This window comes from Rana temporaria, chromosome 3 (genome assembly GCF_905171775.1).
Source record: "Rana temporaria chromosome 3, aRanTem1.1, whole genome shotgun sequence".
NCBI lineage: Eukaryota > Metazoa > Chordata > Amphibia > Anura > Ranidae > Rana > Rana temporaria.
Genome location: NC_053491.1, coordinates 462117420 through 462143902, shown reverse-complemented (window position 1 = coordinate 462143902; position 26483 = coordinate 462117420). Strand labels below are relative to the sequence as shown.

Below are 26483 nucleotides of genomic sequence, written 5' to 3'. Positions count from 1 at the left end.
TTCCTAGTGTGGGCACCCGGCAGTGACAGCTTTCGGCTTCACGGCCGGGCACCCACTGCGCATGCGCGAGTGGCAGTGCGCATGCGCGAGCGGCGCGGTCCGATTGGACAGGCGCTCGCCTACAGGGAGGGGCTGTGAAAAGGCGATTAAGCTAATCGTCTTTCCAGACCCTCGGCGGAAGGAGGAAGTGGGACAGGAAGTCCCCTTCTCCTGAAGCCCCCACTCCCCCCCAAAAAAAAAATACATGCCAAATGTGGCATGTAAGGGGGCGAGGAGTGGGTTAAGCGGAAGTTCCATTTTTAGGTGGAACTCCGCTTTAATGCCTGCTGTGCCTTCTTATTGGTCAATAAGGCTGTTCATATTGACCAATGGGGAAACGGGGCAGGCAGGAGGATGCGCAGCAACCTTCTACACTATAAGGAAGTTCTGGACAATTAGGGTGCTCAGAACTTTAGGGGCCAGTGGCAGTTTTGCAGAGCGCTCAAGGTGCTTCTCTAGGTGTAAAGGTGCTCAGTTCCTTCCATCTTGATCCTCCCTTGGATGTAATAGTTGAAGGGAGTCTTGTAAAATGTGAATTAGGAACAGACATACAGAAAGTATTCAGTATAATGGAGGAAACAGGCAGAGACCCTTCAAATCCATCGACAGATGAGGAATGACAGCTCCTAAAAAAAGCCTGATGTGGCATGCTGGGAGCTGTAGTTCTTCAAGAGCTGACATGCTTCAGGATTTCTGACAGACCCACGTCCTGCAGATCAGACCCTATGTGTCGGAGGAAGCGATTGGGTAGAAGGAAAATAACGATCATCCCTAACCAGCGCGGGCAGAGAAGTACGGCAGGCTGCGGACGAACGTGTCTAGTTTGCTCTTGAAAAGTTCACTTTGGATTGGCTCGTTGAGAGAACACAGGGAATTTTTCACCACATATTCCACGTAAATCTGTGACAAAGACAAAGAGAATGTGATGTCATCATTTCTGATACAAATGGCTATTCTTGTAATGCAGTCAGTCTTTGTAACAACTAATAGGTAAAAATCCGTTCTAACACAAATAAACAAGCCAGTAGACTCCACAGTGGAGTCCTAGCTGAATAGTTCATAATCCCAAATGAGGTATAGCAGCTGGCTTCATACAACTTAATGCAGCTTCTCAGCAGACAGAAGGAATATCTGTAGTAATGTAAAGGAGACACAAGAGGGCGCTGGAGAGGCTTGAGAAAGACGCATTGCTACCTTGAAACGCGTAGCCATGCTGCCTGGGTCAGATGTTGTAACGGGAGGGCCCGTGGAACCCAGAACCCCATAGAAAGTATGGGATACCCTTGCTTCAGCCCCCCATGCACCTCTTATATCTAGGTCGCCCTGTGTCTATTAGGGGCACTGGGTGAGGAAGAAAATAATGGACATTAAGAATATGTCTTGGATTACTTAAAATGGGACAGTGAAATTTATCCACAATATCTCCCATGATATATGCCATATTAGAAAGAGTGACTCATTCATACTGTTGGGACATATATTGTAATGCCGCGTACACACGATCATTTTTCGGCATGAAAAAAACGACGTTTTAAAAAAATGTTATTTAAAATGATCGTGTGTGGGCTTCACATAATTTTTCGGGTTCTGAAAAACGACAACAATTTTTTTTCGAACATGCTGCATTTTTTAACAACGTTTTAAACAATGTCGTTTTTCGGGTTGTAAAAAAATTATTGTGTGTAGGCTAAAACGACGTTAAAAACCTGCGCATGCTCAGAAGCGAGTTATGAGACGGGAGCGCTAGTTCTGGTAAAACTACCGTTCATAATGGAGTAGGCACATTCATCACGCTGCAACAGACAGAAAAGTGTGAATCGTCTTTTACCAACACAAAATCAGCTAAAGCAGCCCCAAGGGTGGCGTCATTCGCATGGAACTTCCCCTTTATAGCGCCATCGTATGTGTTGTACGTCACCGCGCTTTTCTAGAGCATTTTTTAAAAACGTTTGTGTCTAGGCAACGTCGTTTTAATGATGAAGTTGGAAAAAACTAAGTTTTTTCTACATGCCGAAAAACGTTGTTTTATTCATGCCGAAAAATGATCGTGTGTACGCGGCATAAGGAGATGCTAATGTCATCGCCTCCAGGCACCTGTCTGTCTGTTATAATGTAAATGAGTCTAGGATAACTTCTAAGGGTCTTTCATTGTGGCTTGTGCTAATTGACCCTGTAATTGTGTGAAGGAGTTCTGTGTTGATTGGTGATAATGTTGATTGTGTCTTCTGAGCTACAAGACGGCAAGTCTAGCCTAAAAGTCATGTATCTGAGTCATCTTGGCTGCTTAAAGGATTGGTTAATTAGCTCATGTAATTATGTCTGGTCACAGGTGTATTTCCAGAGTAATATGAGCAGGATAAAGGGATTTTTAATACAGCTTACCTGTAAAATCCTTTTCTTGGAGTACATCACGGGGCACAGAGCGGCATATTCATTACTATGTGGGTTATATGGAGTACCTTCAGGTGATGGACACTGGCAATCTCAAACAGGAAGTCCCCTCCCTATATAACCCCCTCCCATAGGAGGAGTACCTCAGTTTTGTAGCAAGCAGTATGCCTCCCAAAATGGTCCCCAAAAGAGGGGTGGGAGCTCTGTGTCCCGTGATGTACTCCAAGAAAAGGATTTTACAGGTAAGCTGTATTAAAAATCCCTTTTTCTTTATCGTACATCACGGGACACAGAGCGGCATATTCATTACTATGTGGGATGTCCCAAAGCAATGCTTTTAATGAGGGGAGGGAGACATCTTCCCAAGACAAAAGGATTTAATTTAGAGGTATACTCAAATAATAATAATAAATCCAACTTAGTCGAGAAAAATTAAACTTAAATTTAAATTTTAACTCAAGGGTGCCCCCGATTCTGAGGGTCTTAAATCGCAGCCTGCAGCACTGCCTGCCCAAAGGCTGTATCTGTGTTCCTTCTTACGTCCACCTGGTAAAATTTTGTAAACGTGTGGACTGAAGACCAGGTTGCCGCCTTGCATACTTGAGCCATAGAGATCTGATGGTGTGCTGCCCAGGAGGCGCCCATGGCCCTGGTAGAATGAGCCTTTACTGACAAAGGAGGAGGCAACCTCTTCAAGCCGTAGGCCTGAGTAATTAACTGTTTAATCCATCTCGAGATGGTGGATTTTGCAGCTGCCTGCCCTTTCTTGGGCCCATCTGGCAAAATGAACAACACATCTGTTTTCCGAATCTTCTCTGTAGCTTTAAGACAGGCCTTCATGGCCCTGACAATATCCAAGGTATGCAGCAACCCTTCCTTTCTGGAAGTGGGCTTCGGAAAGAAGGATGGTAATACCAAATCCTGGTTCAGGTGAAAACTGGATATAACCTTTGGTAAAAAGGAAGGATGAGGACGGAGAACCACCCTGTCCTTATGCAGAATAAGATATGGCTCCTTACAAGATAAGGCTGCCAATTCTGACACTCTTCTGGCGGAAACTATGGCGACCAGAAATACCAACTTCCTTGTTAGTAAAACCAAAGGAACTTCAGCCAACGGCTCAAAAGGTTGTTTCTGTAGAGTTGACAGAACAAGATTCAAGTCCCACGGACAAAGTGGTGACTTAACCGGAGGATTAATACGTAAGACCCCCTGAATGAAGGTCTTAACCAGCGAGTGGGTGGCCAGCGGCCTCTGAAACCACACTGACAAAGCTGAAATCTGTCCTTTGATTGTGCTTAATGCCAGGCCTTTATCCACTCCTAGCTGGAGAAAACTTAACACTCGATCAATGGTATACTTGCGGGAAAGCCATTTCTTGGACTCACACCAGCCTACGTAGGCCTTCCAGACCCTGTAATAAATCACCCTGGAGACCGGCTTTCTAGCCCTGATCAGGGTAGAGATTACCTGCCTAGACAGCCCTCTACCCCTGAGAATCAGGGATTCAGCCGCCAGGCCGTCAAATTTAGACGCCGTAATGCAGGGTGGAGGATCGGGCCTTGCGAGAGTAGGTCTGGCCGTAGAGGAAGCGTCCAAGGGTCTCCCACTGCCATCTTTAGGATTAGTGAGTACCATGCCCTCCTGGGCCATGCTGGAGCTACCAGGATGACTGGTTTGTGCTCCACCCTGATCCTGCGTAACAGGCGGGGTAGCAACTGTAGCGGGGGAAAGGCATATAGAAGTTTGAACTGATGACAAGGGCAAACCAACGCATCGGCTCTGCAGGCCATAGGGTCCCGTGTCTGGGACATGAACCTGTCTAGCTTCTTGTTGAATCTCGATGCCATGACATCCACGTCCGGCATTCCCCACCTCTGGCAGATTATCTGAAAAATTTGCGGATGCAGAGACCATTCCCCTGGCGACAGAGTCTGACGACTCAAGAAGTCCGCCTGCAGGTTGTCCACCCCGGGAATGAATATTGCCGATATGCAGGGCACATGAGCTTCTGCCCACAGGAAAATCAAGCTCACCTCTCTCTGAGCTGCCTGACTCTTGGTTCCCCCTTGGTGGTTTATATATGCCACAGCTGTGGCATTGTCCGATTGTATCCTCACCGGGAACCCCTGCAATTTGGCTGTCCAAGCCTCGAGGGCTAGCCGAGCAGCTCTGAGCTCCAAGATATTGATGGGCAACTGCCTCTCCGCCTGTGCCCAAGTACCTTGGCGAGTGCAACCATCCAAGATCACTCCCCAGCCCCTCAGGCTGGCATCTGTGGTCACTATCTTCCAGGCCACGGGGCTGAAAGATTTTCCCTTCAGTAGATTCTGAGGATTTAACCACCAGCACAGACTTTGCCGGACTCTTGATGAGAGTGGTAAAGGAAATTCCAAGGCCTGTGGCCTCTTGCTCCATGCTGACAGAATGGCTGCCTGTAGGATGCGAGTGTGGCTTTGAGCGTAAGGTACCGCCTCGAACGTGGCCACTAGCTTGCCTAGTAGTCACATACATAGGCGAATAGTTGGTTCTCTTTTGCTTAGAACCAGATGTATCAAGTCTTTGATGGCCTCGGCCTTTACCAGAGGCAGGAACACTCTTTGCTGTTCTGTGTCTAACGTCATGCCGAGGTATTCCAACCGTCTTGTGGGTTGGAATGCTGATTTTTCTCGGTTTAGGATCCAACCGAACCTCTCGAGGTACTGAACCGTGAGGGCCACTGCTCGTTCCAGGCAAGGAGACGAGTGATCTATGACTAGGAGGTCGTCCAGATAGGCTAGGACCGTGACCCCTTGGACCCTTAGATTGGCTAAGATCGGAGCTAGGACCTTTGTGAATACCCGGGGGGCCGTAGCCAGCCCGAAAGGGAGCGCCACAAATTGGAAATGACGCTGGGCCACCGTGAAGCGGAGAAATCTTTGATGTGGCTGAAAAATTGACACATGAAGGTAAGCATCCTTTATGTCTATGGACGCCAGAAAGTCGTCTTTCTGGAGTGCGGCGGCTGCTGACCGAACAGATTCCATCCGGAAAGAACGAACCCTTAGGTAAATGTTTAAACCCTTTAGGTCCAAAATTGGCCTGACATCGCCGTTGGGCTTTGGAACGGTAAACAGATTGGAGTAGAACCCTAGCCCTTGCTCTTGGGCTGGTACCTCTACTATCACGCCCTGGCAAAGCAGATGATCCAACGCCGCCAGTAAAGAGGCCTTTTTTGTTGGATCGTTCGGTACCCTTGACTCCTGATAATGAGGTGGAGGAAACTTTAGAAACTCTAATCTGTAGCCTGTGGCCACGGAAGACCGGACCCATCTGTGGGGGATATCGGCTTCCCAAACCTCCGCAAAAAGACGAAGCCTTCCCCCCACCTTTGTAGGTGGGGGCGCCCCTTCATAAGGCAGATTTAGGGGCTGGCTTTGCTGGCTTACGATACCACTGCTTCTTGCCCCCAGAGGCCTGTCCCTGCGACTTATTGTTAAAGTTTGATCTCGCAGGAGGCCGTCGATACTGCCTGGAATTGGAGGGCCCCGGAACAGGGGAGAGCTGCCTTTTGAACGCAGGTCCCCGAAACTTCTTTTTGACTGGTAAAAGGGTACTTTTGCCACTCGATATAGTCTGAATATATTTATCTAGATCCTCTCCGAAGAGTCGACCTCCATGGAAGGGAAAACCTGCCAGAAGCTTTTTGCATGGGGGCTCAACCGCCCAGTTCTTTAACCATAAGAGCCTTCTCATGTGTACTAAAAATAGTGACAAACGAGACGCCTGCTGAATGGAGTCCTTTATAGCATCCACCGCAAAGCACAGAGCTCTAGGAATATCCGATAATTCTTCTGCCTGCTGGGCAGGAATGTCTTTAAGCATCTGTTTTGTCTGGTCTGTTAACGCCTGACAAACCCCAATAGCAGCCACTGCTGGCTGTATCACTGCACCTGCCGTAGCAAAGGATGCCTTTAAAAGTGTCTCAAAACGCTTATCCACCGGCTCTTTAAACATCTGTATGTTTTCCACCGGGCAAGGTAAACATTTATTTACACAAGAGATGGCGGCATCCACAGCTGGGAGAGCCCACTTCTTGGAAAAATTTTCTTCCATAGGGTAGATGATGGAAAATCTTTTAGGTGGTAAAAAGATTCTATCTGGTCGTATCCAATCCTGAAAGATCAGTTCCTCTAAAAGAAGATGGACCGGAAAAACAGCGTTGTTCAAAGGCGCTTTCAATGAACCTAAGGATGATACCGCCGAAGCCTGAGGCTCCGGTAAGGGCAACTTAAATGCCAGGTGGACCATGTCTGTCAATGACTGAATCCACAAGCTCTCCGCATGGGAGGCCGAGACTGGCTCCTCATAAGTAGACTCCTCATTCCCTGAACCCTCATGGTCCTGGTCTGAATGATTCTCCTGAGATTCTAATTCTCCAAGGGAGAGAACCTCAGTATCTGGGGGTACACCCCCAGGTGATGGAGACCTAGCCCGCTTCTTGCCCGACATGGAATTGACTATCATAGTTGCCAATCTCTTCTCTAGTCCCCCTAAGGAAAGGGCTAGCATTCCCTCTGTGACAAACACAGGGTTGGGTGGATCTGATCTAGCCTCAGCACCAGATCCCCCTAATGGCTCAACCAAGGCACCCACTACTGGAATAATTTGTGGGGAGAGTACAGGCATTTCCCGACTCGAACCTTCAGAATCTGAGGGGGAACCCTTTTGTTCTCTGGCACCTCTTGCCATTTCCCCTGATCCTGATGTTTTGGAAGCCATGGTACAATACCGAGGTACCCCTACTTACAACAACCGACTGATGTAGGTAGGAGAAAAAACTATGCGGTTTTAAGGGGACAGCAGTTAACAACTAATGCCCAGAAAACCCAATGGGGAGATCAGTATGTGTTCCCCTTTTTTTTTTTCAATTAGATACATATATATATATATATATATATTTTTTTTTTTTATGTGTTTTTTTTTTCCTCCTTTTTTCTACGGAATCACATTGTCTCCCCACAAGAGAAATTGCAAGAATCCACCTGCTGTAAGGAATTGTTTAGGCTAGATTGAAAAGCTAGTTCTGCTTGTCAGAACTGCAATACTCCCTTGCGCCACCGGGTGCCACTGTGCATCAGGCTTGCACCGCTGCCGCTCTGTGTCCTCCTCTCCTGAGCTCAGAAACAAACTGAGCTAATACAGCACAGAGGAAGGGCCGCCCCTTCCTCTTATGAGATCCAACGTCCCGCCCCCCCCTCTGAAAACGGCGCGAATTTCGTTTTTTTTTTTTATATATCGCTGTGCACGCGCCCGCGCGCGTGCCCGTGTCACGGGGGGGCCATGGTGGAGGCAGCATGCTGCAGGGACGCTGGAGAGATGGACAGGACACAGAGGAAACATCCGCACGGCACCTGGCCAGGTAAGAACCTCCAGGTAGGCCCAGACACCTCCCTAGTTCAGGGTAAAGAGTAGGCACACACTAATACCCCACCTAGCGCCCAGCCAGATAGAACCTGCAACACATAGACCAGGGAGATCACACATATGGGGAATAAAACACAGACCATCCTGTCTTACACAGACATAGTGGCCCCAGACTGCCAATGCAGGAGCATACTCAGGCAAATTCCCCAAAAGATCCCCCTGGAGAGCCTGCTGACAAACCAAGTCCCGCAGGCCCCCCTTCTTACCTGCTCCATGCCGCAGGACCTTGCACAGCAAGTGGTCCAATCTTCCCCCATCTCTGTGGGTGGCGTTTAGACCTTCAGGCCCTGGGGTCCTTTGAAGGAACCCACTGTCCTGGACCCATATAGCATCCTGGCAAACAGGGACTTTAGGCACCCCAAAAGGTTCTAAGTCCTGGGCCCAGGATCCAGCTCTCTGAAAGAGAAGCATTATGGGCAAAACCCCCTAGTTAGGGGCCCGAGTACTGTCCACTTTGGCTCTGAGGCACCTTGGACAGATCCGGTTAGCCCGCCTTGATCCCAAGGATGTGGAGGCAAAGCTATTCCATGACCAACACCTAAGACACTGGCGAAAAAACTGAGGTACTCCTCCTATGGGAGGGGGTTATATAGGGAGGGGACTTCCTGTTTGAGATTGCCAGTGTCCATCACCTGAAGGTACTCCATAAAACCCACATAGTAATGAATATGCCGCTCTGTGTCCCGTGATGTACGATAAAGAAATGTATGCACCTTCTCTTTTACTGTATATAAGCCTGTAGTCTTTCAATAAAGATTGCGATTCCTGCTTGAAGCTCATACAGAGTCTCGTCTCGTAATTGGGAGAGAATTATTTGTATGGGTTTCTTGTTCGCTTAACTGGAGCGTCGGTAGCTGCCTTGGTGTTTGGGAATGGAATGTCCTAAACTACTTTAAACCCTCTCATACTCGGGGTATCTATACAGATGTCTTAGGCCATGTTCCCATGTTGTCATACTGGCGCCTGAGCCGGTGTATCCTCTGGTTGTGAGTGCGTGCATCTCCTAACACTTGTGGTGTTGCGCCCACCTGCTTCAGACAACCCAGGTCCTCATGGATGACGGCTTTTAGCTTGATATACGCTTTTATTCCTACTTCATGTGAGTGGCTAATTTCCATTTTTTACTAATAAATGATTTAATCTGCTTCACTTAGAAGCGCCCACCTGTGTAATCCGAATCACTTCCCACCGTCAGTACGCTCATATACGGCCTCTCGGCTGGTGGGCTTTAACGTCAAGAGGCCATATATATGCAGGTGCATGTAAACACATTACTGTGCCGAGTGCCCATTCCCTGGGTGCACCCAATGAAGAGGTTTGCCCCAGTGCCTGAGATTCCAGAAAGCACAAAGCACAGGCCTCTGCCAGCAGCCTGTCTATGAGAGGATGAAAAGTTTTGCGGCTGGATGGTGCTGGGCGCTGTACTGAGTGGTACTAATATTTAGGGCTGTATGCGCCCGGGGACGAATGCCCAGAATGCAGACTTCCTGCACCCTGGGCATTCAATACTGGGAGAACACTTCCATAAATGTTAGTACCATTCGGTCCAGTGTCCAGACACAGCAGCTTTCAGCCTCTTATAGATTTCTTCAGGCTGCTCGGTCACTGTAGCTGTGCCTCTGGGATGCAGTATTGCCAACCGTCCATATATTTACGGACAGTTTGTAAAAACGGGCACCGTTCATAAATGTCCGTGGTTGCGGGAATGTGCCAGTAAAAATAGCCGAGATCGGTTCGGCTTGGAACTGCGCATGGAGATTGGAGGCAGGGGGTAATTGGAGGCAGGGGGTGATGGTGGCTGTGGTGGCACCGCAGAGGGGGATGGAGACAGGGGGCAATGGAGGCAGGGGGTGATAGTGGCTGTGGTGGCACCGCAGAGGGGGATGGAGGCAGGGGGTGTTAGTGGCAGGGGGTGATTGGAGGCAGGGGGTGATGGTGGCACCGCAGAGGGGGATAGAGACAGGGGGCAATGGAGGCAGGGGGTGATGGTGGCTGCGGTGGCACCGCAGAGGGGGATGGAGGCAGGGGGAGATCCGAGGCAGGGGGTGTTAGTGGCAGGGGGTGATTGGAGGCAGGGGGTGATGGTGGCAGTGCAGAGGGTGGGGGATGGAGACAGGGGTTGTTGGTGGCACTGTTGAGGGGGATAGAGGCAGGGGACGATGGAGGCAGGGGGCCTGGGGGAGATTGGAGGCAGGGGGAGATCCGAGGCAGGGGGTGTTAGTGGCAGGGGGTGATTGGAGGCAGGGGGTGATGGTGGCAGCGCAGAGGTTGGGGGATGGAGACAGGGGTTGTTGGTGGCACTGTCGAGGGGGATGGAGGCAGGGGACGATGGAGGCAGGGGGCCTGGGGGAGATTGGAGGCAGGGGAAGATTGTGGCACCGCAGAGGGGGGTAAAAGATGGCTTTACCTCCTATTCATCACCCGTAGAGAACTCCTCAGACGCATTTCACCCTTTTCTGTGCATAATCATGGAGGCCTCTACATTACATTTATGCAACAGGGAGTTGGTGTCTGTGTGCAGACGGACACCATTTTGTTGAAGCCTTTTTGGGCTGTAACATTTACAAGATTTATGCCCTTAGGCTGTTTTTTGCACATAGTATTTGATAAGCACATAGGAGTGTGCTACAGATACAAGATATGTAATTTTAGAGACGCAACAGGATCACTTTAACATTCATTAATTACAATATCACATTAGGCATATACACGATATGGGACAATAAAACAATGCAGTTCTAATACAATTAAAAAAGGCAGGCACTGCTGAGATTTGAACTCAGGATCTCCTGTTTACTAGACAGGCGCTTTAACCAACTAAGCCACAGCACCACTTTGTAGCTGTATAATGCAACAGAAGGTCCTTTGCATGCTAGGCACCCGGGGGGGGGGGGGGAAGGTGCATCCTAGGCACACGGGGGGGGGGGGGGGCCTGGTGCACCCTAGGCACACGGGGGGGGCCTGGTGCACCCTAGACACACGGGGGGAGCCTGGTGCACCCTAGGCACACGGGCGGGGGGAGCATGGTGCACCCTAGGCACACGGGCGGGGGGGAGCATGGTGCACCCTAGGCACACGGGCGGGGGGGGGAGCCTGGTGCACCCTAGGCACACGGGCGGGGGGGGGGAGCCTGGTGCACCCTAGGCACACGGGCGGGGGGGGAGCCTGGTGCACCCTAGGCACACGGGCGGGGGGGGAGGGAGCCTGGTGCACCCTAGGCACACGGGCGGGGGGGGGGGGCCTGGTGCACCCTAGGCACACGGGCGGGGGGGGGAGCCTGGTGCACCCTAGGCACACGGGGGGGGGGAGCATGGTGCACCCTAGGCACACGGGCGGGGGGGAGCATGGTGCACCCTAGGCACACGGGCGGGGGGGAGCATGGTGCACCCTAGGCACACGGGCGGGGGGGGGGGGAGCCTGGTGCACCCTAGGCACACGGGCGGGAGCCTGGTGCACCCTAGGCACACGGGCGGGGGGGGGAGCCTGGTGCACCCTAGGAACACGGGCGGGGGGGGGGGGGGGAGCCTGGTGCACCCTAGGCACACGGGCGGGGGGGGGGAGGGAGCCTGGTGCACCCTAGGCACACGGGCGGGGGGGGAGGGAGCTTGGTGCACCCTAGGCACACGGGCGGGGGGGGGGCCTGGTGCACCCTAGGCACACGGGCGGGGGGGGGGGGGCCTGGTGCACCCTAGGCACACGGGCGGGGGGGGGGAGCCTGGTGCACCCTAGGCACATGGGGGGGGGGGGAGCCTGGTGCACCCTAGGCACACGGGGGGGGGGAGCCTGGTGCACCCTAGGCACACGGGGGGGGGGGGGAGCCTGGTGCACCCTAGGCACACGGGGGGGGGGGGGGAGCCTGGTGCACCCTAGGCACACGGGGGGGAGAGCCTGGTGCACCCTAGGCACACGGGGGGGAGAGCCTGGTGCACCCTAGGCACACGGGGGGGAGCCTGGTGCATCCTAGGCACACGGGGGGGAGCCTGGTGCATCCTAGGCACACGGGGGGAGCCTGGTGCATCCTAGGCACACGGGGGGGTCTGGTGCATACTAGGCACACAGGGGGGTCTGGTGCATACTAGGCACACAGGGGGGTCTGGTGCATACTAGGCACACAGGGGGACCTGGTGCAGCGCGCACATACAGGCCCAGGTCAATAAAATGTTGTCAGTTTGGGGCCGAGGAGACCTCATAGCCAAAAGTCTAACTGGATCAGGGACCGGTGATTAAAAGACCAGGAGGGATAATTTAAAAAGAATAAAAAGGGGTCTCACTTATAAAAAGAGAGGGTGGACATTGCTATCTGCTCTCTATTACATTACGCTGGTGTACATAAACCGTGCCCCCCAACTTACCACCCATTCAGGGCTACAGTGAGTTCTGTTTAACACAGAGAGAGCTCCGTGATCTCTGGAGTCATGTGACTTTACCAAATCACAGTACCTAGAAGAAACCCACTGCCAGCACATGCAAACTCCATGCAGATAGTGATGTGGTTGAAACCAATGACCCTAGTGCTGCAAGACAGAAGTGCTTACCACAACAGTCACCATTCTGCCCCAAGAAAATGTACTTGGCAGCGGTGGGATTTGAACCCACGCCTCCAGAGAGACTGGAGCCTAAATCCAGCGCCTTAGACCGCTCGGCCACGCTACCTTACTGAAGACCTTTAGAATCACATTTCTCCGTCTCGCCAAGACAAGGAATTTATGTCTATTTCCTCCTCATCCATTAACCCTTTTGCTGCCTGGTCCTCACATCATACAGAACTGATAGAGGGAAGTATTACACACATTCCGACTGACTACAACCACCAGGAATGGGTGTATATCTGATAATCAGACGCCTGCCTATCAGGTGGAAGCATTTGGGTGGCTCCGCTGCCAGTTGAGTGCTTCCACACACCCCCAGTAATGGCCAACCCTTGTACGCCCCCCACACCCCCCACCCTGTATCTCAGGCTCTACTTGCCCATCAGTGGGCTCGGGACCAACATAGTGGGTGCCACAGGGTAGACAGGAGGGAGCAGTGAAAACGCGAGTCCTTGGTGCCAGAAAAGGATTTTATGTCACTTCTGGGATCCCATCTCAGTTTCCACAGCCAGCATGGCCAGGAAAGAAGGTAATGCGATCCGCACTGCAATATATTCAGTGGAGCACAGGGGAGACAGGCAGAGTCTTTTAGAACCCGTCACCAAAAAATCGTCACTTGATGATGAAAAAAAAAGTAAAAAAAAGTTTTTAGATTGTAAATATTTAACCGGTTAAGACCCGGACCAATATGCAGGTTATAGACCAGGCCCCTTTTTGCGATTCGGCACTGCGTCGTTTTAACTGACAATTGCGCGGTCGTGCGCCGTGGCTCCCAAACAAAATTGGCGTCCTTTTTTTCCCAAAAACAAAGCTTTCTTTTGGTGGTATTTGATCACCTCTGCGGTTTTTATTTTTTGCGCTATAAACAAAATTAGAGTTTTTATTTTGAAAAAAAAAAATCAATATTTTTTACTTTTTGCTATTATAAATATCCCCAAAAAAGATAACATTTTTTTTTCTCCTCAGTTTAGGCCGATACGTATTCTTCTACATATTTTTGGTAAAAAATAAAATAAAAATCACAATAAGCGTTTATTGATTGGTTTGCGCAAAATTTATAGCGTTTACAAAATAGGGGATAGTTTTATGGCATTTTTATTAGTAATTTTTTTTTTTTTACTACTAATGGCGGCGATCAGCGTTTTTTTTTTGTGTGACTGCGACATTATGGCGGACACATCGGACATTTATGACACATTTTTGGGACCATTGTCATTTTCACAGCGAAAAGTGCTATAAAAATGCACGGTTTACTGTGAAAATGACACTGGCAGTGAAGGGGTTAACCAGGAGGGGGCGCTGTAGGGGTTAAGTGTGTACTAAGTGAGTGTTCTTACTCTGGGGGGGGGGGCGTGGCTGTGCGTGTGACGTGACTGATCGTCGTTCCCCAACACAGGGAACAGACGATCAGTGACAGCCACATTAGGAAGAACGGGGAAGATTTGTTTACACTTCCCTGTCCTTCCTCTCTGTGACCTGATCGCGGGACAGCGTCGGCGATCGGGACCGCTGTTCCCACAGCACGGTCACGGAGGAGAGGACCGGTGGCGCGCTGCGCGACTCACGGCTGGGTTCTTAAAGGGGACGTACATGTACGCCCTTGTGCCCAGCCGTGCCATTTTGTCGACGTATATCGTCGCGCGGCAGTGGTTAAGTTACACCCAAACACATAAGATTCCCTCCGCCAAAAAACTTTGCGGTCCCCCCACATATACACACACGCACAAACGCATGTATCTGGGGCACCTACGCATGAAAACGCAGATTGCAAAACGCATGTCACATATCTCGTGCACGCCGGAGTGAGAGCAATAATTCTAGCATCAGACCTCCTCCGTAACACTAAACCGATGACCTGTAGGGGGCTTTAACCACTTACCGACCACTGCATGACTATATACGTTAGAAGTGGGATATCTCGGTAATGGCAGCAGCTCATGCTAGAACCGAGGCTTCCATCGAACCGAGGCGGTTCAGTCAACGATAATGGTGGTTTCTGCGACTGATTCGCCGCAAGACCACCGTTATCGATGGCAGGAGAGGCCCCCCACCGCTTACCAGAGCCGTCGGTAGCGGCAGAGGCGATCGGGTCCTGTCACACCAGTGGTATGGATACGAGTGAGGGCAAGATGGCCCCCAACCGTCTCCATACCATAGCGGGGCGGAAGCGACGTAAAAACTTCACTTCCGACCCATAGCTCTTAAAGGGACATTTTTTATTAATTGCATTTTAGTCCATATATGAGATCTGAGGTCTTTTCGACCTCATTCCTTGTAATAGGAATAACAGTGACCCAATTTATTTATTTTTAAAACAGTGTAAAAACAAATAAAATCAAGTAAAATAAATATTTTTTTAAAGCCCCCCCACCCGACAAGCTGTGACAGAAAGTATTGCAATGACCGCCATTTTATTCTCTAGGGTGTTAGAATATTTTTTTTTATAATGTTTGGGGGTTCCCAAGTAATTTTATAGCAAAAAAAAAAACGTGTTTTTAACACCGAGTCTGAAAAACAGGCTCGGGGCTGAAGTGGTTAGAGTGTCACCTATGGAAAATATAGGGCACTGAAGTTTGTCGCCTTTTCACAGGCACACGCAAATTTAAGGTTTGACCTGTTGGGTATCTATTTATTCGGTGCAACCTCATCTTTTATATTTTACCAAAAATTGGTTTGTGTGTCCTAAAATTAACTTTCGTGTATATTTTTACTGAACTTTTACATTTCCTAAACCTTTACGCTAATATTGTGTGACATAAAAAAAATTGGAACTAGCACTATTTTTTTCTCTAGGGCAGCCTTTCTCAACCTTTTTAACACAGAGGAATCACATTACATTTCAGGGAACCCCTGCTAAAAATGACTACATCTACAACTCATGATGCATTAGTGTGAGAAGTGTGGTCATTGGGAAGAATTGCCCCCTTATAGATAACTCAAAGGATCAATGGTGTGAGTGGGAACTTATCTGGAGGCTGACTTTTCTCATTGCTCAAGGAACACCTAGCAACCTCTGGAGGGAACCCTGGTTGAGAAACCCTGCTCTGGGGTGTCTGCATTCAGAAAATATTTAGGCACGGATTCACAGACACTGGCGCATATTTATGCCGCCGTAGCGTATCTCCTTTACGCTACGCCGACGCAGCGCAGAGAGGCAAGCACTGAATTCACAAAGCACTTCCTCCCAAATCTGCGCTGGGGTTCTCAGGCGTAAGTAGGCGTGAGCCATGCTAATGAGGCGTGACCCCATGCAAATGTTGGGCCGAGCGCCAGACAGATACGTATCGCCAACTGCACATGCGCCGTCCCGTGGGCGCATCTCAGTGCGCATGCTCACAATCACGTCGGAACAACTGCCTTAGATACGTCGGATCACTGCCTACGGCGTTAACGTAACCTACGCCTAGTCATATTCACGTCCTACGTAAACTACGTCGGCTTGTGTTTCCTGGTGCAGCCCTTTGCATGTCTGCTGCTGAGTTACACCTCCTTTATGGGGCATAACTTTACGCCGGACGTATGACTTTACACGCAAGGCGTCGGACGGACATACGTTCGTGAATCGGCGTATCTCCCTCATTTGCATATGTGAATAGAAAATCAATGGAAGCGCCAAATACGTCCAGCGTAAATATGCGCCCACTCTACGCCGGCGTAGGCAAGTTACGTCGGCCGGATGAAGCCTATTTTCAGGCGTATCTTAGTTTCTGAGTCCGGCGCATAGAAACGACGGCGCATATTTGCACTTACGCGGCGTATCTCGAGATACGTCGGCGCAAGTGCTTTGTGAATCCGGGCCTGAAGGTTTTAGGGGGTTTATATAATCTTCAGGCCTAAAATAATTTTCTCAAGCATGTGCGCAAAAAAAAAAAACCTGCAAAAACGGCTCTGGCAGCAAAAGAGCACAGAAAGCCTTGCAACATCCAACTAAGGAGGTAAACAACATCAAATACACGCCATCTAAAAACTGGAAAAAGCAGCTCTGGAGCCGCCTGAATCTGACAATAGATGAGGCCAAACCCCAGTCTTGGTGATCCTGGGTTGGCCTACAAACTTTGTTGTTTGCTAGCGTCCAATCTTCCTGTAGGCGGCAGTATAACCAAACCAGACCATGTCTCTGTCTAACCAATTCCATATGTGTTTCTGTATTCTCTCTCCCCCCAGTAGTTGAAGTGCTCTCACCGTGCTGTAGATCTGGTGCAGGACATCCCGCGCGTTAATTACACTCAGATCTGTGTTCATCACCATCTTTAGACCGCTCGGCGTCTCGTAGTAGTGCAGCTTGTACTTGCTGGTCTGGAAGGAGAGGAAGCCGTCTTTCCTGCAGACAGGCAGTTAAGGAAGATAATGCTTCAGGTCTATGGGTGAGATTTACTAAAACTGGAGAGTACAAAATCAGCTCTGCACAGAAACCAATCAGCTTCTAGATTTTTATTGTCAAAGCTTACCGTATATACTCGAGTATAAGCCGAGGCACCCAATTTTACCACAAAAAAACTGGCAAAATTGATTGACTCGAGTATAAGCCTAGGGTGAGAAATACAGCAGCTACTGGTAAATTTCAGAAATAAAAATAGATACCAATAAAATTACATTAATTGAGGCATCAGTAGGTTAAATGTTTTTGAATATTTATTTTGAAGAAAAACAGTAAGGGCCCTTTCACACGGGGCGGATCAGTAATGATCCACCTCTGTGTGTCCGTAAAGCTCAGTGGGGATCCTCCGTAAAATCCCCGCTGAGCCGTCGGCTGACAGGGCGGTCCCCGCACACTGTGAAGGGACCGCCCTGTCTTTCCTCCGCTCTCCCCTAAGGCGGGATCGGATGGTCCGTGTTCACCCGATCTGATCCGCCAGACGAAAGAAAAATAGGATTTTCTTCCGTCCAAAAAATCGGAGCTTTGTGGAGGCAGGTGATTATGGGTGTCAGCGGATAGTCATCCGCTGACACCCGCAATCACATAGGGACCAATGTATGTCCCGTTTTCATCCGCAACGGATGGATGAAAATGCGGACATACGGTCCGCACATGTGAAAGGGGCCTAAGTTAGCTCTGTAATTGGAAAAGAGGGTCAACAATGCCCATCTGCAGCCTTACTGTGCCCACCTGTATCATCAGTGCCCATCTGCAGCCTCACTGTGCACACCTGTATCATCAGTGCCCATCTGCAGCCCCACTGTGCCCATTTGCAGCCTCACTGTGCACACCTGTATCATCAGTGCCCATCTGCAGCCTCACTGTGCCCATTTGTAGCCTTACTGTGTCCACCTGTATCATCAGTGCCGATCTGTAGCCTCACTTTGCCCATTTGCAGCCTCACTGACCCCCATCTGCAGCCTCACTGTGTCCACCTGTATCATCAGTGCCCATCTGTAGCCTCACTTTGCCCATTTGCAGCCTCACTGTGGCCACCTGTATCATCAGTGCCCATCTTCAGCCTCATGTACCTTTGATTACAAACAGCCCGGGCCGCCCGCTGTGTCATGCAACTGCAGTCTTAACTGTTCGGCGGCCGTCCACTGTAACAAAGCCCCGCCTCCTCCTTGTCCATGATAGACGTAACACTGATTTAGTTTCCCATCATTGTATCAGTGTTCCGCCTATCACAGATGAGGAGGCAGCGGGGCTTTGTTACAGTGGACGGCCGCCGAACAGTTAAGACTGCATGACACAGCGGGAGACCCTCACTCGAGTATAAGCCAAGGGGGGCTTTTTCAGCATAAAAAAAACGGGCTGAAAAAGTCAGCTTATACACAAGTATACACAGTAATTGTATAAGTTTGAAGTTGACTGGCTACCATGCACCACTGAACCACTCCAAAGACATGCTGGTAGGTAAATTGGATCTTGTCCAAAATTGGCCCAGTATATATATATGTATATCTGTGTGTATGACTGTGTGTCCCAGCGTGTCGTAATCCTACGGGGTAAAATGACCGCACCAGCCAAGCAGACTCTGGCTGGAAAAAGCGCCCAGAGGCGATTCAGTTCGCATGAGTTGCGCTATACAAGTCTTTCATTCATTCAACCAGATTTTGCAGTTTCTTTCGTTTTAGTAACTCAACACCACTGTATTGTTCATTTTCCAGAATGACTCAGGGAATATCATTACCTCTACAATTTAAAGTGACACTAAACAAAATCCCTACTCTCCAAAAATAATCCACACACAACCACCACTTGATCTGGAGTGAATCCCTTTTTTATGTGACCGCAACTAACGTTCACTGCTCATTCCAACAAACTGAAGTAAAAGTGAAATGGAGAGGTCTGGGAGCTCACGGAGGATGTTAAGAGGCATTAAAACACAGTGAGAAACAACGTCCTGAAAGATAGATTACAGGGACATTCAGTGGAGAAAGGTTGGGGCCTTTTTCTGATTTCCTCTTACTTCCTATCAGTGAGGAGAAGGAAATACAAGCTAATGATTGTGACCAGCCTCAGCTTAATATTTACAGACATGGAAACACAGATTGTTTTCTGTTTAGTGAGATGGTCCTGTAGAAGTCTATGGAAAAAACATTGCACAGAAATGACCATTGGCAAGAAAATGGCAGCCACAGGATGTGAGGATTGCAGAATGGCTGTAGGATAGGCAAGTAGGCACCTGGGACAGTGGGAGGCGAGTTACTTTGATCAGGGGAGCTCAGCAAACGGGATAACTGTACTTTATAATAATGTTTATTTACTAATACTGTGCAAACACTAGTAGAAAACTGTGTGCAATGGTCGCAGGAAGTGCACAGAACACCATATGGAGGATGTCAGACTTCATAGACTGCCAGTCTAGAGCTGTCTACCCGACTGTGTTGTCTATCCAGCAAATTCATCTACAACAAAGATCTTAGTAAAGGATACATGTCCACCGGACTCATTTTACTGACAAATGAGCGTATAGAAAACAGCATGCCGTACATGAGCTTGTACTCCTAGAGGAAGAAAAGAAAAGATATTAGAAAGGATTCAGTACAGAGAGCTAGAGGGGAGAGAGACAGACAGAGAGAGCAAGAGGAGAGGAGAGACAGACAGAGAGAGCTAGAGGGGAGAGAGACAGAGAGAGCTAGAGGGGAGAGAGACAGAGAGAGCTAGAGGGGAGAGAGACAGAGAGAGCTAGAGGGGAGAGAGACAGAGAGAGCTAGAGGGGAGAGAGACAGAGAGAGCTAGAGGGGAGAGAGACAGAGAGAGCTAGAGGGGAGAGAGACAGAGAGAGCTAGAGGGGAGAGAAACAGAGAGAGCTAGAGGGGAGAGAGACAGAGAGAGCGAGAGAAGAGACACAGAGAGAGCGAGAGGGGAGAGAGAGCGAGAGGGGAGAGAGAGCGAGAGGGGAGAGAGACAGAGAGAGCGAGAGGGGAGAGAGACAGAGAGAGCGAGAGGGGAGAGAGACAGAGAGAGCGAGAGGGGAGAGAGACAGAGAGAGCGAGAGGGGAGAGAGACAGACAGAGAGAGAGAGGGGAGACAGACAGAGAGAGCGAGAGGGGAGACAGACAGAGAGAGCGAGAGGGGAGAGAGACAGACAGAGAGAGAGGGGAGACAGACAGAGAGAGCGAGAGGGGAGAGAGACAGACAGAGAGAGAGAGCGAGAGGGGAGAGAGACAGACAGAGAGAGAGAGCGAGAGGGGAGAGAGACAGACAGAGAGAGAGAGAGCGAGAGGGGAGAGAGACAGACAGAGAGAGAGAGAGCGAGAGGGGAGAGAGACAGACAGAGAGAGAGAGAGCGAGAGGGGAGAGAGACAGACAGAGAGAGAGAGAGCGAGAGGGGAGAGAGACAGACAGAGAGAGAGAGAGCGAGAGGGGAGAGAGACAGACAGAGAGAGAGAGAGCGAGAGGGGAGAGAGACAGACAGAGAGAGAGAGACAGAGAGAGCGAGCGAGAGGAGAGACAGACAGAGCGAGAGGAGAGACAGACAGAGCGAGAGGAGAGACAGACAGAGCGAGAGGAGAGACAGACAGAGCGAGAGGAGAGACAGACAGAGCGAGAGGAGAGACAGACAGAGCGAGAGGAGAGACAGACAGAGCGAGAGGAGAGACAGACAGAGCGAGAGGAGAGACAGACAGAGCGAGAGGAGAGACAAAGAGAGCGAGAGGAGAGACAGACAGAGCGAGAGGAGAGACAGAGAGAGCGAGAGGAGAGACAGAGAGAGCGAGAGGAGAGACAGAGAGAGCGAGAGGAGAGACAGAGAGAGCGAGAGGAGAGACAGAGAGAGCGAGAGGAGAGACAGAGAGAGCGAGAGGAGAGACAGAGAGAGCGAGAGGAGAGCGAGAGGAGAGAGAGCGAGAGGAGAGACAGAGACAGAGAGAGCGAGAGGAGAGGAGAGACAGAGAGAGCGAGAGGAGAGACAGAGAGAGCGAGAGGAGAGACAGAGAGAGCGAGAGGAGAGGAGAGACAGAGAGAGGGAGAGGAGAGACAGAGCGAGCGGAGAGACAGACAGAGCGAGCGGAGAGACAGACAGAGCGAGCGGAGAGGAGAGACAGACAGAGCGAGTGGAGAGACAGACAGAGCGAGCGGAGAGGAGAGACAGACAGAGCGAGCGGAGAGACAGACAGAGCGAGCGGAGAGGAGAGACAGAGCGAGCGAGGAGAGACAGACAGAGCGAGGAGAGACAGACAGAGCGAGCGGAGAGGAGAGACAGACAGAGCGAGCGGAGAGGAGAGACAGACAGAGCGAGCGGAGAGGAGAGACAGACAGAGCGAGAGGAGAGACAGACAGAGCGAGAGGAGAGACAGACAGAGCGAGAGGAGAGGAGAGACAGACAGAGCGAGAGGAGAGACAGACAGAGCGAGAGGAGAGACAGACAGAGCGAGAGGAGAGACAGACAGAGCGAGAGGAGAGACAGACAGAGCGAGAGGAGAGACAGACAGAGCGAGAGGAGAGACAGACAGAGCGAGAGGAGAGACAGACAGAGCGAGAGGAGAGACAGACAGAGCGAGAGGAGAGACAGACAGAGCGAGAGGAGAGACAGACAGAGCGAGAGGAGAGACAGACAGAGCGAGCGGAGAGACAGACAGAGCGAGCGGAGAGACAGACAGAGCGAGCGGAGAGACAGACAGAGCGAGCGGAGAGACAGACAGAGCGAGCGGAGAGACAGACAGAGCGAGCGGAGAGACAGACAGAGCGAGCGGAGAGGAGAGACAGACAGAGCGAGCGGAGAGGAGAGACAGACAGAGCGAGCGGAGAGGAGAGACAGACAGAGCGAGAGGAGAGGAGAGACAGACAGAGCGAGCGGAGAGGAGAGACAGACAGAGCGAGCGGAGAGGAGAGACAGACAGAGCGAGCGGAGAGGAGAGACAGACAGAGCGAGAGGAGAGGAGAGACAGACAGAGCGAGAGGAGAGACAGACAGAGCGAGAGGAGAGACAGACAGAGCGAGAGGAGAGACAGACAGAGCGAGAGGAGAGACAGACAGAGCGAGAGGAGAGACAGACAGAGCGAGAGGAGAGACAGACAGAGCGAGAGGAGAGACAGACAGAGCGAGAGGAGAGACAGACAGAGCGAGAGGAGAGACAGACAGAGCGAGCGGAGAGACAGACAGAGCGAGCGGAGAGACAGACAGAGCGAGCGGAGAGACAGACAGAGCGAGCGGAGAGACAGACAGAGCGAGCGGAGAGACAGACAGAGCGAGCGGAGAGACAGACAGAGCGAGCGGAGAGGAGAGACAGACAGAGCGAGCGGAGAGGAGAGACAGACAGAGAGAGCGGAGAGGAGAGACAGACAGAGAGAGCGGAGAGGAGAGACAGACAGAGAGAGCGGAGAGGAGAGACAGACAGAGAGAGCGGAGAGAAGAGACAGACAGAGAGAGCGGAGAGGAGAGACAGACAGAGAGAGCGGAGAGGAGAGACAAACAGAGCGAGCGGAGAGACAGACAGAGCGAGCGGAGAGACAGACAGAGCGAGCGGAGAGACAGACAGAGCGAGCGGAGAGACAGACAGAGCGAGCGGAGAGACAGACAGAGCGAGCGGAGAGGAGAGACAGACAGAGCGAGCGGAGAGGAGAGACAGACAGAGCGAGCGGAGAGGAGAGACAGACAGAGCGAGCGGAGAGGAGAGACAAACAGAGCGAGCGGAGAGGAGAGACAGAACATGAGATTAGAGAGAGAGAGCAAGTGGAGGACAGAAATAGATTGGGGAGGGGAGAGAGAAAGCAAGAGGAGATAAAGAAAAGAGAGAGAGATAGGAGACACTAAGTGAAAGGAGGGAGGGGAGATACAGGGAGTCAGACGATGAGTGATAAAATAGAGAGAGGAGATAGAGAACAGGATGAGTGACAAAGTGATAGGAGAAGGAGAGACAAAAAGTGAGAGGGGGGAGAAAAAATAAACAGCAGATTACTAGGACTCCACCTCATCTTTGGATATGCCGGCCTGTTTGCGGCGGTTCCACTCGCTGTAGTGTAGACAGATGCCATTCCGGTCAAATATGTACAGGTTGTGAATAGTCATCTGGCAGGGAAGAGGAATCGGGGAAAAGGTGAAGAAACCTCAATTAATAAAAATAAACAAAAACAATGTAGTATTGCTATGACATCATGCTGTGTAATACACATGGCTCCACCCAGGGCTGTGGAGTCGGAGTCGAGGAGTCAGAGTCGGGGGAAATTTTGGGTACCTGGAGTCGGCAAACAATGCACCGACTCCGACTCCTACTAAATTTAGATTGGAATAAAAAAAAAGCAAGTTTAAATGTCCCAATTCACAAAAAGTTATAATTAATGACTTCTCTACTGTAAGAATAAAGACCAATGCATGCAGTGCCTCACGTAACCGCAAAACGAACACGTTAAGTGACCGTGAAGAAGCATGCTTTTCATGTGCTTCACTATATGGCACGCAACGCACAATTAGGAGCGGCAATACTTATACTTTCCATAGTGTTGTGTTCTGCTTTTACAGGGAACGCATCTTAGAGAACCAGTAAGTGTCCAAATAAAAAAGCTCCAACAGGAGTTTTATAAAGCACTAAAAGAAGTTGAAAAGTATGATCGCTCATCAAAACTTACTGTTGAAGAAGCCATCCTTGTTTATCCAGAGATCGTTAGTGATGTGGCCAGAATAGTTACTGCAATGCCACCCACCCAAGTCAGTGTCGAAAGATTATTTTCAGCCCTATAAATAATAGTCTGACTTAAAGCGGTGGTTCACCCTGCAGAACAACTTTTTAGCATAAAATTAGGCATCGTAGCGCGAGCTACAGTATGCCTGTCTTAATTTTTTTATCCCCGTACTCACAGTGTAATCGTACATAGAAGATTCCGACTGACCGCGGGGAATGGGCGTTCCTTTCAAGAGGGAGGGTGATTGACGGCCGGCTCTGGCACGTCACGCTCCCCGAAGACAGCCAGAGTCGGTCTCGGCCCTTCACGGCGCCTGCGCACAGACTATGCGCAGGCGCCATGAAGAGCCAAGCCTATTTCGGCTATTTCCGGAGAAGCGTGACGCGCCAGAGCCGGCCGTCAATCACCTTCCGTCTGGATTGGAACGCCCATTACCCGTGGGCAGTCGGAATCTTCTATGTACGATATAACAGTGAGTACGGGGATAAAAAAATTAAGACAGGCATACTGTAGCTCGCGCTACTATGCAGAATTTTATGCTAGAAGAAAAAAAAAATTATTTTTTTTTTTTAATAGGGTGAACCCCCGCTTTAAGAGCCTCTATGAAAGAGGATCTGGCAGAGGCAATTCTCTTCCTTAGAACTCTACATTGAATTGATTTGCATTTGCTAAGCCTATAACTACATTTCAAGATTAATATAAACCATTTCTAGGTTTTAAAGATTTTGTTTTTGGTTCATTATTGATAAGCTTTGTTTTTGTTCTAAAACAACCAAATAATGTGGTTTGTATTTTTGAACTGGTAAAGATCCTGTTCCTGATGTTTATGCCTGCTGCTACTATCCAGCCACTTGATTGTTTTCATTGTGTTTGTCTTTTGCTTAAACTGTGCAATACAGTAGACTGTTGGCTTCCCAGCCAGTAGTCCTGTGGTAGGTTGCGTTTCTTTCCCTCAAGGAATCTATAAAATACATTTGCATATTAATACAGAGGAGTCGGAGTCGGAAGTACATAAAACTGAGGAGTCGGAGTCGGAACATTTATCTACCGGCTCCACCCCTAGATGGGTAACAGGTAGGTTCCTCCTATCAGACAGCACTGTGCAGACAGCCATGCTCTGAGGTGAAATTAGTTTCAGAGGGGCACACAGAGAGGATTTTCTGACTAGTAAGGACAATTCAACACAGCACATGGTATCTGGATTTTGGTGAGACTTGTAAAGGTTGGCGAACTGGCAGAGGAAGCCACTATTGCATTGGTAGTAAGAATGTCTGTTTTCGTTAGGTGCCATGGCCTCCAAACTCTGGTCTCGCTAGTCGCCATGGCCTCCAAACTCTGGTCTCGCTAGACGCCATGGCCTCCAAACTCTGGTCTCGCTAGACGCCATGGCCTCCAAACTCTGGTCTCGCTAGACGCCATGGCCTCCAAACTCTGGTCTCGCTAGACGCCATGGCCTCCAAACTCTGGTCTCGCTAGACGCCATGGCCTCCAAACTCTGGTCTCGCTAGACGCCATGGCCTCCAAACTCTGGTCTCGCTAGACGCCATGGCCTCCAAACTCTGGTCTCGCTAGACGCCATGGCCTCCAAACTCTGGTCTCGCTAGACGCCATGGCCTCCAAACTCTGGTCTCGCTAGACGCCATGGCCTCCAAAATCTGATCTCGCCAGTCGCCGCGGCTTCCCACGCCTGGTCTCGCTAGTCGCCGCGGCTTCCCACGCCTGGTCTCGCCAGTCGCCGCGGCTTCCCACGCCTGGTCTTGCCAGTCGCCGCGGCTTCCCACGCCTGGTCTCGCTAGTCGCCGCGGCTTCCCACGCCTGGTCTCGCTAGTTTCCATGGTTAGACAAGGAACCTGTATCACCAGCAGACCCCATAGGGATAACTATCTCCTCAATGCGCTTTAACAGATTGTAAATAAATACAACATTCAGTACATTAGGGGGGAAACAGTAAATGTGGCACAGAGGTGAGAAGAAAATAAAACCACGTCAGTAAAATAACAATAAATGGCTAACAAATGAACATCCCCAGTGCCCCAATCATTAGTAATATTTAATATTTATATCCTAATAATCACACTGACAGTCAGCTCACCCTCCAAACTCTCTCCGCTCTTCCGGGAACTAGACACGCCCACCCTCCCACGTGACTCCCCTCCACTTCCTTCCTGGCAATCGTGCCATCAGTAAAGATGGCGACGAATGTGTTACTTAAGGGAAACTCAGATTTTTTTTTATATATATATATATATATATATATATATATATATATATATATATATATATATATATACAATTTTTTTTTTAAAATCAGAATTCCAGTTTATTTTCTCCAACTGTCTCACTTTTATTTTTTTAACACACACTATGCTAGCGGGGGAAAGGGGAGCGGCGAGGGCGTACAAAGATGGCAGCGGCGACAAGGGTTGCCATGGTGAAGCTGTTGGCGGCGGCCGACGCACAAAAATGACGTCAAGCGGCGGCCCTACAGGCGGGTTTTAAAGAGGAAAAAGACGTTACATTGTCAACAGTGAGAGGGGAAGAGAGGTGGGTGAGTGCTGGAGGGAGATTTATATTATATTACATTGACTTTATTATAGTATATGGTATTTACAGAGAGGAGAGAGCTGGAGGAGGATTTATATTTTATTATATTACATTTATTATGTTGTATATACAGAGAGAAACGTGCTGGAGGGAGATTTTTATTATATTACATTGAATTTATTATATTTTGATATTTATAGAGAGGAGAGAGTTGGAGGAGGATTTATATTACATTTATTATATTGTATATGCAGAGAGGAAAGTGCTGGAGGGAGATTTATATTATACTACGTTGCATTTATTATATAATATTTACAGAGATGTGAGTGCTGGAGCGGCATTTATAAGACATTGCATTATATTATATGATATTTACAGGGAGGAGAGCACTTTATATTATATTAGAGT

General features: G+C 49.8%; 1 protein-coding gene and 2 non-coding genes across 4 annotated transcripts; all 3 read right to left on the bottom strand.

Annotated features, from left to right (window-relative positions):
- Window positions 1-247: 247 nt before the first annotated feature.
- TRAPPC1 (trafficking protein particle complex subunit 1) lies at window positions 248-25679 on the bottom strand. 2 transcript variants are annotated; one of them, XM_040346787.1, is made up of 5 exons: window positions 25624-25679; window positions 22822-22920; window positions 19345-19415; window positions 16668-16806; window positions 248-939 (listed from the first exon to the last, which is right to left on the bottom strand). In XM_040346787.1, exons 2-5 carry the CDS (start codon window positions 22918-22920, stop codon window positions 811-813), a joined length of 438 nt encoding a protein of 145 aa, XP_040202721.1. In that variant the 5' UTR covers window positions 25624-25679; the 3' UTR covers window positions 248-810. The 2 variants fall into 2 exon arrangements, with proteins under 2 accessions (XP_040202721.1, XP_040202722.1); XM_040346788.1 differs by having other exon boundaries at window positions 25613-25646.
- On the bottom strand, window positions 10655-10728 carry TRNAT-AGU. The gene has a single exon. It is a non-coding gene; the product is annotated as a tRNA-Thr (tRNA).
- TRNAL-UAG lies at window positions 12468-12549 on the bottom strand. Its single transcript has one exon. It is a non-coding gene; the product is annotated as a tRNA-Leu (tRNA).
- Window positions 25680-26483: the final 804 nt, after the last annotated feature.

What these genes read in the sequence shown, in the direction of transcription:
- TRAPPC1 (XM_040346787.1), bottom strand. Translation starts at nt 22,920, where the DNA reads ATGACTATTCACAACCTGTACATATTTGACCGGAATGGCATCTGTCTA. An exon ending in CCGGCATATCCAAAGATGAG is followed by an intron (nt 19,416 to 22,821) that starts GTGGAGTCCTAG and finishes TTCTTCCTCTAG; the next exon opens with GAGTACAAGCTCATGTACGG. An exon ending in TGCACCAGATCTACAGCACG is followed by an intron (nt 940 to 16,667) that starts GTGAGAGCACTT and finishes TCTTTGTCACAG; the next exon opens with ATTTACGTGGAATATGTGGT.